The sequence below is a fragment of the Solanum lycopersicum genome, chromosome 8 (genome assembly GCF_036512215.1).
Source record: "Solanum lycopersicum chromosome 8, SLM_r2.1".
Lineage (NCBI taxonomy): Eukaryota > Viridiplantae > Streptophyta > Magnoliopsida > Solanales > Solanaceae > Solanum > Solanum lycopersicum.
The window spans coordinates 1,465,037-1,480,048 of record NC_090807.1 but is presented as its reverse complement, the minus strand read 5'-3'; the positions used below and the strand labels follow the sequence as shown (position 1 = coordinate 1,480,048).

At 35.3% G+C, this 15,012-nt stretch overlaps 3 protein-coding genes across 6 annotated transcripts; 2 read left to right on the top strand and 1 right to left on the bottom strand.

Moving 5' to 3' along the window:
* The first annotated feature begins 248 nt into the window (after positions 1–248).
* On the top strand, positions 249–2,662 carry LOC101253808 (mediator of RNA polymerase II transcription subunit 28-like). Of its 4 annotated transcripts, none has more exons than XM_010326207.4 (4): positions 249–393; positions 1,071–1,297; positions 2,200–2,312; positions 2,435–2,662. In XM_010326207.4, exons 2-4 carry the CDS (start codon positions 1,123–1,125, stop codon positions 2,567–2,569), a joined length of 423 nt encoding a protein of 140 aa, XP_010324509.1. In that variant the 5' UTR covers positions 249–393; positions 1,071–1,122; the 3' UTR covers positions 2,570–2,662. The 4 variants fall into 4 exon arrangements, with proteins under 4 accessions (XP_010324509.1, XP_010324508.1, XP_004244450.1 ...); XM_010326206.4 differs by having other exon boundaries at positions 1,061–1,297; XM_004244402.5 differs by having other exon boundaries at positions 263–393; positions 1,134–1,297.
* Positions 2,663–3,117: 455 nt separating this feature from the next.
* On the bottom strand, positions 3,118–6,040 carry LOC101253508 (phytochrome-interacting ankyrin-repeat protein 2). Its single transcript, XM_004244401.5, has 3 exons — positions 5,126–6,040; positions 3,745–3,916; positions 3,118–3,644 (listed from the first exon to the last, which is right to left on the bottom strand). Exons 1-3 carry the CDS (start codon positions 5,246–5,248, stop codon positions 3,430–3,432), a joined length of 510 nt encoding a protein of 169 aa, XP_004244449.1. The 5' UTR covers positions 5,249–6,040; the 3' UTR covers positions 3,118–3,429.
* A 1,415-nt stretch (positions 6,041–7,455) lies between these two features.
* Positions 7,456–14,016, top strand: LOC101253209 (trihelix transcription factor GT-3b). The gene is made up of 2 exons (XM_004244400.5): positions 7,456–7,903; positions 13,108–14,016. Exons 1-2 carry the CDS (start codon positions 7,559–7,561, stop codon positions 13,741–13,743), a joined length of 981 nt encoding a protein of 326 aa, XP_004244448.1. The 5' UTR covers positions 7,456–7,558; the 3' UTR covers positions 13,744–14,016.
* The last annotated feature ends 996 nt before the right edge of the window (positions 14,017–15,012 follow it).

The window sequence follows — 15,012 nt, the reverse complement described above, 5'->3', positions numbered from 1 at the left end:
ATTTTTGCAATATCAAAATATAATATTATTACTTTCTTTATTTCAATTTATTTATTTTAAAACCCTCCTTTTTAGTGTTTTTTTTTAAAAATAAAAATAATTTTTTTCATAACTTTTCAATTTTAGTTGACATACTTAATAGTACAAAGATCCAATAACATAATTATTTCATATGAAACAACAAATAAATTAAAACGAAAGAAAAAATTTCATAATTATTTATAATCATCTAACCCCAAATGTCCCTTAGAATACTTCAAAAGGGGCTTTCAATTTAGGGCACATAAACGGGTAATTTTTTATCCGACCCACCAAATATAAACCCACAGCTCAATTTCTTGTCTTCACTTTTGCTGATTACAGTCTTGCAAAATTGCAACCCACAGCTCAAAGGTAAACTACAGTTACTGTTTTTTCTTCTTCAAAGTTGTAAACTTTAATTATTTTGTTAAGCTTCTGATTTGTATTTTTTATTTTTTTTTATGCATAAAGGGGATTTATTGATTGAAATTAGATATTCTTGTTTGTGCCTTTGATTGTTAATTAATTGCTGATGAAAAATCCATAAATTCAGAGACGAAGTCAGGATTAAGAGAGTGAATCTTTTGTAAATAGTGGGATTCGAACCCACAACTCGTACCACTATATAGTACAAATACAGGATCTACGAAAAATCTATTGGGTAATGTCCGAACCCATGAACCCCCACTTAGTTGAGAAGGATAGAGGGGTAGGTCCATTATCCATTGAGTTTCGAACCGTGTGTCGATAGGGCTCGAGGATTTCTCGGTTATAAAAACTAAGAATAAAAAAGACATAATTAGTCCCTTGTTAGTGTTTAATCAGGGAATTCATCCTTTGAAGATATAATATAATCATTTGGGCTCATACCTATTATTTGTTACAGTTCTAGTGAATTTTTAAACATAAATTTTTATGTCGAAAATATTGGATTCAGATGCGTTGGTATCGTAACTGTGGATCTGCCCCCTGGTTCCTTCGTATTTGTTTTTTCTTACTAAGTTTTTGCAAGAATGTTGATTCATTTTTTGTTCGTAAGGGCGTTATAGCATCTCGTACTGGCCATTGAAGTGTTGTAATTCTTCATTTGCTTGAGGTTACATGGCTGACAGACATTCGGTTGATCGACATCAAAATATTGAACCGCGGATGAATTCTTCTGCTTCGAGGGATGACATGACCGCCTTTGTAGTTGCATTAGAAGCTGCGTTACTGCCCTGTTTGCCAGCACGAGAACTCCAGGCGATAGATCGTTCAGCTCATCCATATCATCAGAGTGAGTAATTTCTGACATTTAGTTGTATGTATCTAGACGCTCAAGTTACAAGTTCACGTGAATCCAGTAGCTTTTCTCCCGCCCTTCTAAATACATTTAAAAGGTTTAGTAAATATTTGATTGTGAATCCAATTATTATTTTAGTGTTACCATTAGTGACGGTAGGAACTCGTAAATTTTAAATCCTGGCTCCGCCTTTAGTGCAGCTCTTACTAGTTTGCTTGAATAGGTGCAAATGTTGTGTCTTTGAAGGATAAGCATAGTGATAAATCAGAAGAAAGCAATAAAACAGAAATATTATACTTATATCCTTCGTATTCAGAACTTCTGGTTTGCTTTAGAATCTCCTCTATCAGTTTTATTTTTGAAACTTTATATCGTGTAGTTTTGTCCATAATCGTCTATCTTATCTGCCTGGTGTTCCATTGTCGTTTCCAGCTTCATTAGACGCTAGGCCACACCCTTGAGTGCAATATGAATCCAGCCATTGTTGGAACTAATAAGGATATTGAACTCATTTCGTCGAAGAATTATATTTGTCATATATGCTCAACGCGACTTGTATCTACAACTAGTCATAAGTGGTTCTTTTTCTTTGAATGAGTAGATAACATACAATGTTTTAGATTGAAGCGTAGTTACTGTTGTTGTTTGGGTAGATGACTACAACTAGTCATTAATTGTTTCATGCTCTTCAAATGTATCAAATATTATGGAAATCATTCAGGCTTCTCTATATTGATGAAGCACAATCTCTTCTCCGATTCTAAGGTTCCTTTCTGTATCTAGATAGTACGAGTATCCAACCACTGATTAGCGGAAAGCAGCAAAGTTCTTGTAGCACTGCATTTCCCTTGCATGTTTTGGCTGATTGAGGTTCAAATTTTGTTTTTGTTCCACAGTTGATGTTGAGAGACATGCTAGAGATTTCATGGAAGCTGCGAAAAAACTTCAACTTAATTTGGTTGGGTTGCAACGCGAAGATCTGCCCACAAGACCCGAGATGCTTCGGAAGGTAATATGTAGGAAACTCTTCCATTGATAGAATCAGTAATGGTACCAAAGGACTTGTAATTACTACCCCTCCCTTTTTTACCATTGCTAATGATTTCTGATTATGTAATTTCTTACCTATAGGAGATAGAGAAGATGGAAGAAGAGTTGGAAACAAAAACTGATCTCATAGCTAAACAAGAGAGATTGATCCAAGGATGGAGGAAGGACTTAAAGGACCAACTAGATAAACACAACATGGAGTTAGAAAAGGTGTAAACCATAGATAACTTCTTCTTCTTTTTTTTTTTTGTACTATTTGTGATTCAATTAAATACTTAAGTTGGGATGACAAGTAATGTTGTTTGACCATTTGTTGCGCGGACTCTCCACTTTTGATACCGCATCCGTCTCGAATTCTCCAAAAATATACCACTTTTAGCGAATCTGACACGCACCCATTGGTACTTTTGAAGAGTCCGTCTTGTTTCTTTAGGTAGAAGCACTCAAGAAGGCATTCTTATTTCAATTTTTCGACTTACATCTTGTTAATGGACTTAACCACAATACAAGTATTTTTTAGTGAGGGATTGTTTGGTATGGAGTGACTTATCCCATTTCTGTAGTATAAATGGTGAGATTACAAATTCCAAAACTAATTAAACCTAAGCAAACATAGAATTATAGTTCAAGATTATAACATGTCGACAATTATCAAAAGGGGCTCTCAACAGGCATGAAAAATGAAATCAGCAGCCATACAAGGGAAGGAGAAGACAAAACTGCACATCACTTGTGAGCCAAACAAGAACAGCTCCAAGGCAAAATTATTTAGAACTCGCAAAACCCACAATCATATTGTATACTTTTCACATATGAAATGTTTTCTCGACGACATGTCACACAGTTATAGCAAATGGTGAACAGAGAGAGAGAGATTGTTTACAGTGATCGAGTCACAGTAACAACTACTTGGTAAAATACCAAACACGCAAATCACAAAGATAGAGAACATATCAAATCCAAACGCAACACTTGAGTAGACTGACGACACTACTTAATATGCAGTAGACAACATTGAGAGGAGTCCATCCTGAACTCTACACACCAACAACACTTGGAACGCATTCGATTCTGCCTCAGTTTTCCGAGCTGTAGGAGGCCTCGCCAGATGATGAACTCTCTAGCTGAAGCAGCTTCATCTCCTCATATGCCCATTCAAGACCAGGACAATAATGAAGTGGTGGATTGAACCTGGTGTCAGAGATGTCATCTGGCAAAAATGCACCATTTCTAATCAAGAATTTAATCGCTTTCTTCTTTTTCTCTTTCGCAGCATGATGGAGAGGAGTCCCTGAACAAACAAAGCGATATAAAGATAACAGTAAGGATTAAAAAAGAAGAAAGAACATAGCCTTATGTTGGATATTACTAAGAATAATTCAGGCACTTACATGCACATGCACCCTTGGCTCGAGCATCGATATCAGCACCCCTCTCAAGTAATTCATCCATAACTCTCACGTGACCTCCCTTAGCAGCAAGATGAAGTGGGGTCATACCAAATGATTTTGGGCCTCCTGCCATCACATTTGCATCCATACCTTCATTAAGAAGCCTTCTAACCTGTCCCAAGGAAAAGAAGAAATACAATCAGAAAAAAATGTTAAGTCTAAACCAAAGTAAAGATGGTGGAAGGGAGAATGCATCCAAAGATGTATCTGTCTGAAGAGTTCTGTAACACCGAAAAACTTTTATAGCACAGGAAACTTGTAAAAAGAACTAGTTTAAAATAAAATCCCAGAGGAGCTAAGATACTGTGTATCCAAGTTTTCACCCAATCTAAGATTTTGTCTTATGTCCCAATCAGTTTTAAATAATAAAGCACTTTCAGCAGAAAGCAACCATAGAAGCTTGGTGACATTTGACAATCATAGGCAGGTAGTGGTGACGAAGAGAATTAAAGGATACAGGAAAAGACAGGAGGAGGGGACTTATACGTACTATCAGGGGCCCTGAATTTGGTCGTAATCTGTCATAAGCACAGTATAGGTCCAACAAACATAATTTTGCTTCTATGCCAACATAACTCATAAGCCAATGAGTTACATCACAAACCACAACCATACTTACATAAATTTTTTTTGAGAAAGGTAACATTCGACCATACTTCTATGACTTTCGAAGGTTAATTGTGTTCATTTTTCTTTTCCATTAAGTACCCCAAGCGCACTAATAAGAGGGCTTTGGTTCCCCTGACTCCACCCCCACCACCCCACACACACAAAGCCAAAAAAAGAAGCTGAACCCAACTCATACTTCCTCTCCCACCAGTCTCATCCCCCAACTGTTGTTGGAGATGTTGACTGAAAGAGTCACTGATTTTGTGGATTATGAAGTACTCCATTTGTTACTACAGAGAAAATACATGTGCTATAAAGGGGGAGAAGAAAAGAACCAAATTAACTTCAACACTAAGAGACCAAAATCAATACCAATGCACTAGCTAAGCATAACGCCAAGACCATACTGATTTTTGAGTCCTTTACATACAGTAGGACTATTTTGCATTGACCGACAACCTACCACAATCCTCCCCCTTAATAAAAACCTATCATACGATGAAAAGTCTTTAATGTTGGTCCTATCTCCTTTGTTATCATCTCAAAATCCTTATGTTCCTGTTAGTATTAACTCAATATCACATAATGTATATTTATAACAAATTGTCCAATAGCAAACCATAATCAATAGACATATCATACTATTAAACAACAGTAATTGCACACGAAATTAAGCTTCTGATATATGCAACATACATGAAAGATAAATTACCTGTTTCAGGTCACCTTTCCGAGCAACAATGTGAAGTGGAGTCCAACCGCGATCATCCGTATCACCTGCAGTTATACGCATTCTTCTCGATCGTCGAGTCGAACCAACCTGATCCTCCTCCATTTTCCTCTTCTCCGCTTTCCTAATAAGCAAAGCTCCAAAATCCAATCCTTATTGCCACAAATTGAAACAAATACTCAATCCAATTCTATTCTTTCTTGTAGAATCTTCTTTCACCAGTGTCCGGAAGAGAAATTTCGAAAACCTAATCAACAACAAGTCTAAAGACTCTACTTGTATATCAGTAACTGAATCTCAATACACCAAAACAAGACCTTTTACATAAAACTAATAACTTTGACCAACAAGATTGATCTGTCTTCCGACTATGAGAGAAACCCAGAAAAGTCTTCAATAGACAAGAACCAAAACAAGTGATAATCTTCTGAAACAACCTTCAATTTTACATGATCCAGAGGCAAACAACCAACCAAGAAAAAAATTAGGGCTTTAGCGAGAGGAATGATTAGCCAAGTTGTAAGGACCAAAAGGGTTCAATCCAGGACCAAAAACACGAAGATTTGTAAGCTTATTGAACACACAAGATGAAGTGAAACGAAGGAAAGCAGAGATTATCATTATCAATGCAAAAAACCACGCAAACAATATATATATATATATATATAATAGCTGTTTTTTTACGGGGAAAAAAAGGGCTATTATATGAATCCTTGATGAATTTGGAATATGTTTGGAGGTTGCATAAGTATTGATAAAGGGATTTTCTTGTTTGATTAGGCTTGGGTTTTGAAGGAATTGGGAGGAAGAAGGAAGAAGAGAAACCCTAGAATTTTTGAGGAGGATATTGAAGAATGGATGGTTTAGGATATTTATTGGGCATTTTTCATATGTAATATTTCAATTTTTTTTTTTTGGGCTAAGGAAAAGAAAGAAATTACTCTAATCTTGAAATTCGAGCCTACCTCAACCTTGAGACTCAACTAGACCTGACTAGAGACTTGACATCGATTATGAGATCAGACCCCTATCTTTAGATCTGATCTCTACCTCAAGACCAATTCATTAATTGGTCGAGTTTGAGATTAAAAGTTTGATTATGTGTCAATTTAGGATTTGGTCCTACGCCAGTTTAGAATTTGGGATTGAGTTATGATTCATGGTCAAGGCTGGGAAGAGAGTAGGACTGACTGTCACTTACTGAGGTTAGGGCTGGTTTTGATCCCAAGTCGGGGGGGGGGGGGGGGGGGGATTTTGGATCAGGCGAAGAAGTCAAGCTTCGAGTTGGTTGAGGACGGGGTGAGGTGTGTTTATGAGATGGTAGGATCATAGCATTCAACCTGGTGATTCGTTTAACATTTTATTAGATCAATTTTCAAAATTATATACATAAAATATTATTTTTTTTTCTCCAAAAAATTCATAAATTCATGTGCATTATAATTTTAGCTTAATTCGCCCTAATCCTTAGTGATTGTATCCTATAAATGTCTAGCAAATATTTGGCTTTATACATTTTATTTGTAGTGTTCAACTTCGATATATAGAAAGTTCTCGCTAGATAAAGCCCAAAGAAATGCACATAACAATGCACTGGACAACCCTAATGTTAGGTAGCCATAACCATCTTGTTTTTTTGGAAGTTTAAATTTCAAAAATTATATTGCTTTTGACAGGGTGTATTTTATTTTCTCCTCTAATATGACTTTGCGATACAAATCTGAATTATTTGATATTTTTGTTGTGGATCGTTGTATTGTCTATCCACAACCTCTAGCCACCACATTTGTCATCATTACTACGACAATTATCATCGCCAGCCACCACCCACCTCCTACATCACCAACTAAAATTAATGCAACCGCCAACATTAGACCGCTCTTGCCAGTCATTACGCAATTTATAATCTTCATCATTGTGATTATATTAATTATCGCTATCATACCATTATTACCATCGGTCAACCACCACACATACTTCAACTATCACTATCGATACCACTAACTACTAATATCAACCGACCTCACAATTATAAACACCACTAGCTACCAACAACCATCATCACATGAATCCACTGCAACACCAACCATCTTTACTATCACAACTATTAATGACGAAGACGTGCATTCAAATTCAAATCGTCATAATCTTAATGAAAGTAAAACCTAAATATTGCGTGTTGGTCGGTGTATTTTTAAAAAATGTCCAAATTACCCCTACAAACCAACCATTATACTTTACTTGTCTATTAAGAAAAAAAAAATGTCAAAAATATATGACCGATAAAAAATGTCTTTTTCTAATTTTGACCCTAAAACTCTCCTTTTTGCTCTTTTTTTTTTTCATTTAAATAAACCAAACCCCTTTGCCATTTTCCAAAAAATAAAATTTAGTAAAGAAGAAAAAACACACTCAATGTTTGGTGGAAGCAATGAAAAACTCGGTCCATTTACCCAGCGTTTGATGCTTCCGCAGCACCCCCTTCACCTCCTTCCCGGCGCCGGTGGTTCTTCCGGCAGCGGTTTAGGCGGAGACGATGAGTTTCCTAAGCGGGACGAGCGTGTTCCGCCGTGGAGTACTCAAGAGACTAGGGATTTTATAGCAATTCGAGGTGAGCTTGAGATGGAGTTCTCTTCGGCGAAGCGGAGTAATTTGAAGAGTCTATGGGAGATTGTAGCTGCTAGAATTAATGAGAGAGGGTACAGGAGAAGTGCTGAACAATGTAAAAGCAAGTGGAAGACTTTGATTAATCGTTACAAGGTATTTATCATCTTAATCCCTGATAAATTTTAGTTAGCTATTCGATCTGTTCTAATTTATTTGTTTGATTTTGACTTTGATAGGAGTTTAAGTAAGAAAGTAATTCAATTTGTTTGTTTGATTTTGAGAATGAGTTTAAGTAATGAAGAACTTTGGGAACTTGTTGTATTAAATTAATGGCAGGTAGAATGTATCGATATGTCCTTTAATCTTGTAGTCTCAAACATGTTGGCTGTAAAGTTAGAACTAATGCCTCGCCAAAATAGTAAAAAGGCACTCTTTTTTTTGAAGAGTCTGGTCTAATGACCCCATCCATCTACTAGACTTAGTTCCCCGTCTCCTTAGAAATCAATGATACAGTGGTACGAGCCTCTAGAAATTGAAATGGGGTGAGTATGTCAAAAGTATCAAATATTAATTCTTTTTTAGTTTAAAATATCTAAAAGAATGTTATACAAAGTTCCAGGTGAAGAGAACACCGTTTGGTTCCTCAAAATAGTAGTTGCACCTGACAAATTGGAACAGAGAGGGTATGTAGTGCAAATGGAGTCAGAATTCTTAGTTTATTTGTTCATTTTGGTCGATTGTGACCTTCCCTTGGTGGAATATAGTATATAACACCTAAGAAATGTTTTTACCTAATAAAGAAGTCATATATATTGTGGATTTTCTAGCTTGTCATTTGGAATAGCCGAAGGATAAGGAAGTTGAATGTATCTTGCATTTTTGTGTGTTCAAGACCATCTACTGACTTTGAAATCCCAATGAGGTTTAGATATATGTGTGTCAAGACTGCTCCTTTTGGGAAAAAAAGAGGAATTATAATAATACCTAATTTAGTTGTCGTTTTAGTTTAGATTCTTTAATAGTTTACTTCACAACCATCTGATGCTTTTCTAACAACTATATTTTCATGCTACTTTCGAAATATGCGTTTTGGGGATGGGGGTGTCAGCAAAGAATGAAAGAAAATCTCATTCTTTTCTGAATTGGTTGTCAACATTTAGTGATTTACTGTTAAATTAAGAAAATATCAAGATAGAGGATAAACTTCATGGTTTCCAAATGGCACATACTTGCTGTAGACTAGTGATAATAAATGGTCAGAAAGGAGGTAGCTGTATCTTGCCACTTCTTTTCATTTTGCAATAGTCAGATTGACACCATTTTTGTTCTCAGAGGGACAGAGAACTTTTTGATGCTTCTCCTGTGAGAAATATTCACCCTACCCTTCAAGATGTTCCATAAAACTGGAAGGATAGGGGAAAAACATTTACTTGCTCCTTCTTTTCCAACTTTGCAGTCATTGAGAATGCTAATGTTGAGGGATAATATTTTCTGCCCTCGTACTTTCTAACCAAACAAGGGCAATATCAACATCTTACTCTGTCCTTATGGCAAGGTATATTGCATGAGATCCAATAGGGATAAACTTAACTTATCGAGTAAAAAAAGGGTTGGTTACCTGGGATCTAATAGTGATAAACTCACATTTACTCCTTTGCTTTAATCCTTCATTACTGCTGTAGGATAATACAGTTTGATACTCTTTCGAAGAAGAAAGCCAAACATCACACCTTCAAAAATTCATTTTTCTTTCATCTCCTTCGATTCTATTAACTTGAGAAATGTGTTTTCTAGACATCTCTTGCTACTTGGTGGAAACAACTCGAGAAATAGCATGAATGATTTGCTTGCTGAAGTTGCAACATGTATTCGTGTATTAGAAGTACACGAACGATCAACATGCTTCTTGATTCTCAACCCCCTCCCTCGCTCAAAAAAGAAAGAGAGAAGGAGAGGAAGTTTTCATTGTTCTTATGAAAATTGAGAAAAAAGGTGGGGTTGGGACAAGAGCGAAGTTATAGTTGTCAAAGGGTGGAAAGTTGGACATTCTTCGCCGGAAGATAATAGTTTATGTAGGTCCAGTATTAGTACTTCTTATACATATATATGAAACTTGAACACCCTTGGGCGTTGACCGATTGAGAGAGTTAGCCCAACGACTAGAGGGTATTTAAAATGACTTGAAAGTCACAGGTGTCATCTCTGTGTCACACAACAGTTTTTTTGCTGCAGTGACCTACTTTGAAAGAAACAAAACAGACCAAAGCAACATAGTTTGGTTTGTTTGCCTTTCCTTAAAACTAGAAAAACTGGGTATTAACAAATCCGTAAAAGTCCTAAAAACCCTCTTCGCAAATGCGTTGAAGCTGCAAGAAGCTAACTTCTCTCAAGTCTAAAGACCCTTTTGTCTCTGCCTGAAGCATGTTCATTTCTCTTCTTTCTCTTTTTTTCTTCTTTTTTTTATTTGTTTTTAATAAAACTGATTTGTGTTGCCTATTACCATTTGGAATATGATTTTGAAATGAAATTTCAATAAGCTTTGAACACCCATTCTTTCTTTTACCTTTTGTTGGGGTTGTGATTTTTGTGTTGTGTGACTATTCTTCTTATTACAATACTTTCTTCATTTTGGAGTTACAATGGACAAAAATTCCCGTAAAGTACAAAAAGTAAATGCGGTATCTCAAAATCCACCTTACAGAGAAGAAAATGTTGACCAATCAGAAATGTCTCATTCTTGTCAAGAAATTGATTTGAAATGCTGTAAAGATTAGAACTCCAATTTTATTATCATCCAGATCACCTCAATGAAATAAGAATGATAAAATAGAAAATGGTCCTTACCAACCTCGAAATTATGACCCTCAATCTGGCTTTTGAATTAAAAAGTTTTAATCTTTAATGGTTTGATGATTATTGTTAATGGTTGAAGAATGTTTTAAGTATAAATCATATTATTTGTTTTGATATTTGTTTAAAAGCGAAAGATCTCAAGGTTCAAGAATTAACAGGACAACTTTGAAAAACATATTGGTGTGTCAAATAACTTCAATACCAAGCAAAAAGAATATGTGAAAAATCTTATGCAAGTGTAACTACAATAGTTGATTCATGTTGGAATTGACATATAATTTGGATCAGGTTAATCATGAATGCTGTCTTCGCTTAAATGTTTTGGTTGATGTGATAAGACTTCTCTTGAACCAAAGGTTTGATATTTCATGATCATGATTAAAAAATATCATTATTGAACAAAGGTAATTTTTTTGAAATTATTTCGTGGTATGGGGATAGAAATAGATAAGGTTGAGCTTTCTGTATTGAAATATGCTTCAAAAACAGAAAATGACTTCTATAGATGTTTAAAAAGAAATATATGTTTGTATGTGAGGCTGAAACAATTAAATCTGCTAGTTGATACTTGATAGATCTTTCGATGTGTCGCTCAAAGAGCAAATGACTATAGTTTTATGATAAGCAAATAAAAAGGGATTTGAGACTAGAGTTGTTCATGTTCAAGATACTAGTATTTTATGTCTAAATAAAACAATTGATTAAAACTTTACTATGATTTTCAAGCTTTACTATGTTTCATCTCAAAATCATAATTCGAACTACAATGGCTAAAACAAATCAGTTGTTGTTGGAAGAAAATAAACAAGAGAAGAAAAGTGAACCAGTTTCAATGGACACTGTCGGAGTCAGACAAACAAACCCCACAGAAGTAGGTTCAAACTGCAATTGAGGTGGCCACACACGGTATTTAGCGGCATCTGAAGACAATATAAGAGGTTCTGGTGCCAGTAGGAAAGCTAGAGAAGAGAGGCTTTTGAGACTTGACAGAGACTCTTCTGGTTTCTGTGTGTTTTAGAGGAGTTCTATTCTTGAAATTTCAACTCTTAGGGATTTTCTAATTGCCTAATATTTAATCAAAAAAAAAAGTCAAAGTGACCAAATGAGGCCATTTTGATCTGTTATTTTTTAATAATAGTTTAATGTAGCAAAATTACAAGGTTGGTCAATTTGACTTTAAATCATGAAACCCTTTTTGTCATTTGGTTACTTCTCTCAATTGCGTCAAGGTTATTCAAGATTTAATATATCTACATAAAAGTAGTATCTGACCTATATACACGTATAGTCGTCCAACGAAGTTATTCAACTAACCAACCTTAAGCCACTATAGCTTCGTCCTTTGTTGCTTATTGCCTTACGTAGAAAGAAAAAGGCCTAGTATCTTTCCTACTGAGTTTATTGTAAAAGAAGTTGAGACCAGCAGAATACTATTGTAAAAACATATTTGACTTTCCTAGTCAAATTTCTTTTATTGACTTGGTTAATTTTGATTTATAGAATTGTTGTTCTATTACACATGTTTTTATGATAGGATAAATATTATGCAGTTAGTCTTGGCTTACTTTGTGGTGCAGCCTAAAATATAAGTGGGGGCAAATACCTCTAGTTTGTGTCTAGAATTACCACGATAACACCAATTCTACAACGAGAGGATTTTAGAAAAGTTAGCATATCCAAAAATAGTACCTGCTTCATGGCCTTCTTATGACATTTCAGCCACAGTTGACCTGCCTGCGAGGCATATGTCAGCAGGCAAATGGATTGAATCAAGTTTTCACAATTGGCAGTGATCCGATTTGAATATTTTCCATATATTTGGATACTTATTACTGTGCTGTAAGAGGCTCAAGGAAGAGCAGAATCAGAATCAAAGCTAATGTATAAACTATAAAGTTGGTTTTATTTAAGTTGCATCCTTCATGAATCTTGATGTCCTCTTTCTTGCTGCTGTATACTCTGTTTTCTTCTAAGTTAGGTTATTGGTAAGATCCAGTGTCATCTATTCTGTTTTGGCTGAAAGGTACTCCCACACTGTGTCTTATCACATCTAGAATTTCATGGTTTTGGTAACTCGAAACACAGAGAACCCAACTCTTGGTCATGTATGTAAATTGGTCCTATTAGTACAAGTCTGAAATGTGCAACTCCTTCATGGCATTATTAAGCCCTTCATTATGTCACTTTGTCTTTACTTCAACTATTGATTTTCAACTCTGTAGGAGTCTCTATTTATTATTGTATTTAAAAAGAACTCCGGAGGGTTCTTTAGTTTCATCAAGGTCTTGGAAGTTGGTTCCTCTTTATGGCTTTCTTGTAGTTGAGATGTGTCAAGATGATCTATAAGAGGATCACAATCTTATTATCAGATTTTGGGTCTCTTAATAAAGAGCTTTCACAGTGTATATTACCTACCAGATTATCTCATTAAGTCTTAATTTGCTGTCGAGAAACGTGCCTTCTCTTTTTGATTTTGTTTTGATGGAGGCTGTAAATTTTCACAGGGTAAGGAAACATCTGATCCAGATAATGGCGGACAATTTCCATATTTTGATGAGCTTCATGCACTCTTTTCATCAAATATGAATAATGTACATCGAGTACCGATCGAATCTGAGGCTGGTTCCCAACAGGCAAGGAAGAGGCCTCGCGGAACAAGTAGAGACAGATCTTCAGAGGAAATCTCGGAAGATGAAGAAGGTTATGCTTGCGAGAGTGATGAAGTAAAATTAGGCAGAAGCAATGTTGCTCCCAAAAAGAAACCCGAAAAAGAAAAGCGTCCAAGAACAAGCAATGCAGAAAAAGCTTCAAGACAAGCCAGCTTTGGGAGTAGCATTAACAACAACACTGGTAGAGCTGTTGATAATATTCAAGAAATGCTTAAAGAATTCTTTCAGCATCAGCTGAGGATTGAAATGCAATGGAGGGAGACAACAGAGAAGCGTGCTCGTGAAAGAGAAGCATTCGAGCAGGAATGGCGATCATCAATGGAGAAGCTTGAAAGAGATAGGATGATGATTGAACAGTCTTGGAGGGAGAGGGAGGAGCAAAGGAGAACGAGAGAGGAGACCCGAGCTGAAAAGAGGGATGCCCTGTTGACAACACTTCTGAACAAACTCATCGGTGAAAATCATCCGTGAGATGATTCGTCGTGTACTCTGTTTGTTGTTGGTTCAAAAATATTTTGGGAAAATTATTAGTTTTTGCTTACATAGAAATAGGAAATTTCCAATTTGTAGAATGTCACAGCTAGATAGATATATGCATGCTTGATGATACATAGTAGTTCATGTTCTCATTGAGCTTTGGAGTGAATTTGTTTGTAATTTAATCAAATTTAATGGTGTATTGTAAAGCATCCATAGTGTTGGCTTCATTGTTATTATTTTTTATTGACTGTGGTGTTCGGACTAGTTTGTAAGGATCTCCATTATTTTCATGAGATATTTGTTACCCCACTAGTAACATGTACCAGGTAGCTCTATCCGTTAAGGCTACTATATATGAAATGAATTCACCTAGTGGCTAGCACTTTGTCTAAGTTGTGATATTAATTCGAGATCTCATGATTTTTAATCCACTTTATCGACCACTAATTCACACACGCCATTGGTTAATTGATAGAAAACATAGATGGATACCTTTGGCTTGGTCTTAATTGGTATTCAATTCTTGATCATTTTCCAATGCTTGTAAAGTTTCTTGCAAAATACAAACTTTAATGTTAGACTAAGATTTGTAAAATCAAAAAAATTGTGAAAATGAAAACAAAATAATGAGTTTTTTTATTTTCAAATTCAGTCCTCTCTGACCATATGGGCCTATAGATATAGACATCTTTTATCTCTATATACCAACTACAACAGTAAACCTACTCATTATTTGTTTTTTAATTTATTATTCTGATTTTTGTAATAGTTTGAGATTTTGTTAATGGGGCAGGTAATGATCTGATAGTAAATTATAGGGATGATTATATTTATACAATTTAGGATATAGGTCCTTCACTTAGAGTTTTGTTTCATATTTTTATTTTTGGTTATCTCAAACTCTCGGTTACTCTACAATGTGTCATTGTTTGTCAGCTTATCTGCATGGTTTACTTGTTTGTTACTTTATTTCTAAGTGATTTTCAATAATTTTTGTTACTGTCTCATTTTACTTGTTAAATCGATAACTGAATCGATTACGATTAATAGTCGATGACTATAACAAATAAATCAATTTTTTTAATGATCTTATAACGATTTAACATATCTACAAATCAATGACCGACAAATTGAACCAATAAACTTTAAAATCGAACGGATCGCCGGACAATTTTGAGACAATTTATTTCAAGTGGATCCCACTTGCCCACCTCATTTTATGACACACCTGCCTTTCTCTCCATTTTCAACGTGTGTTTG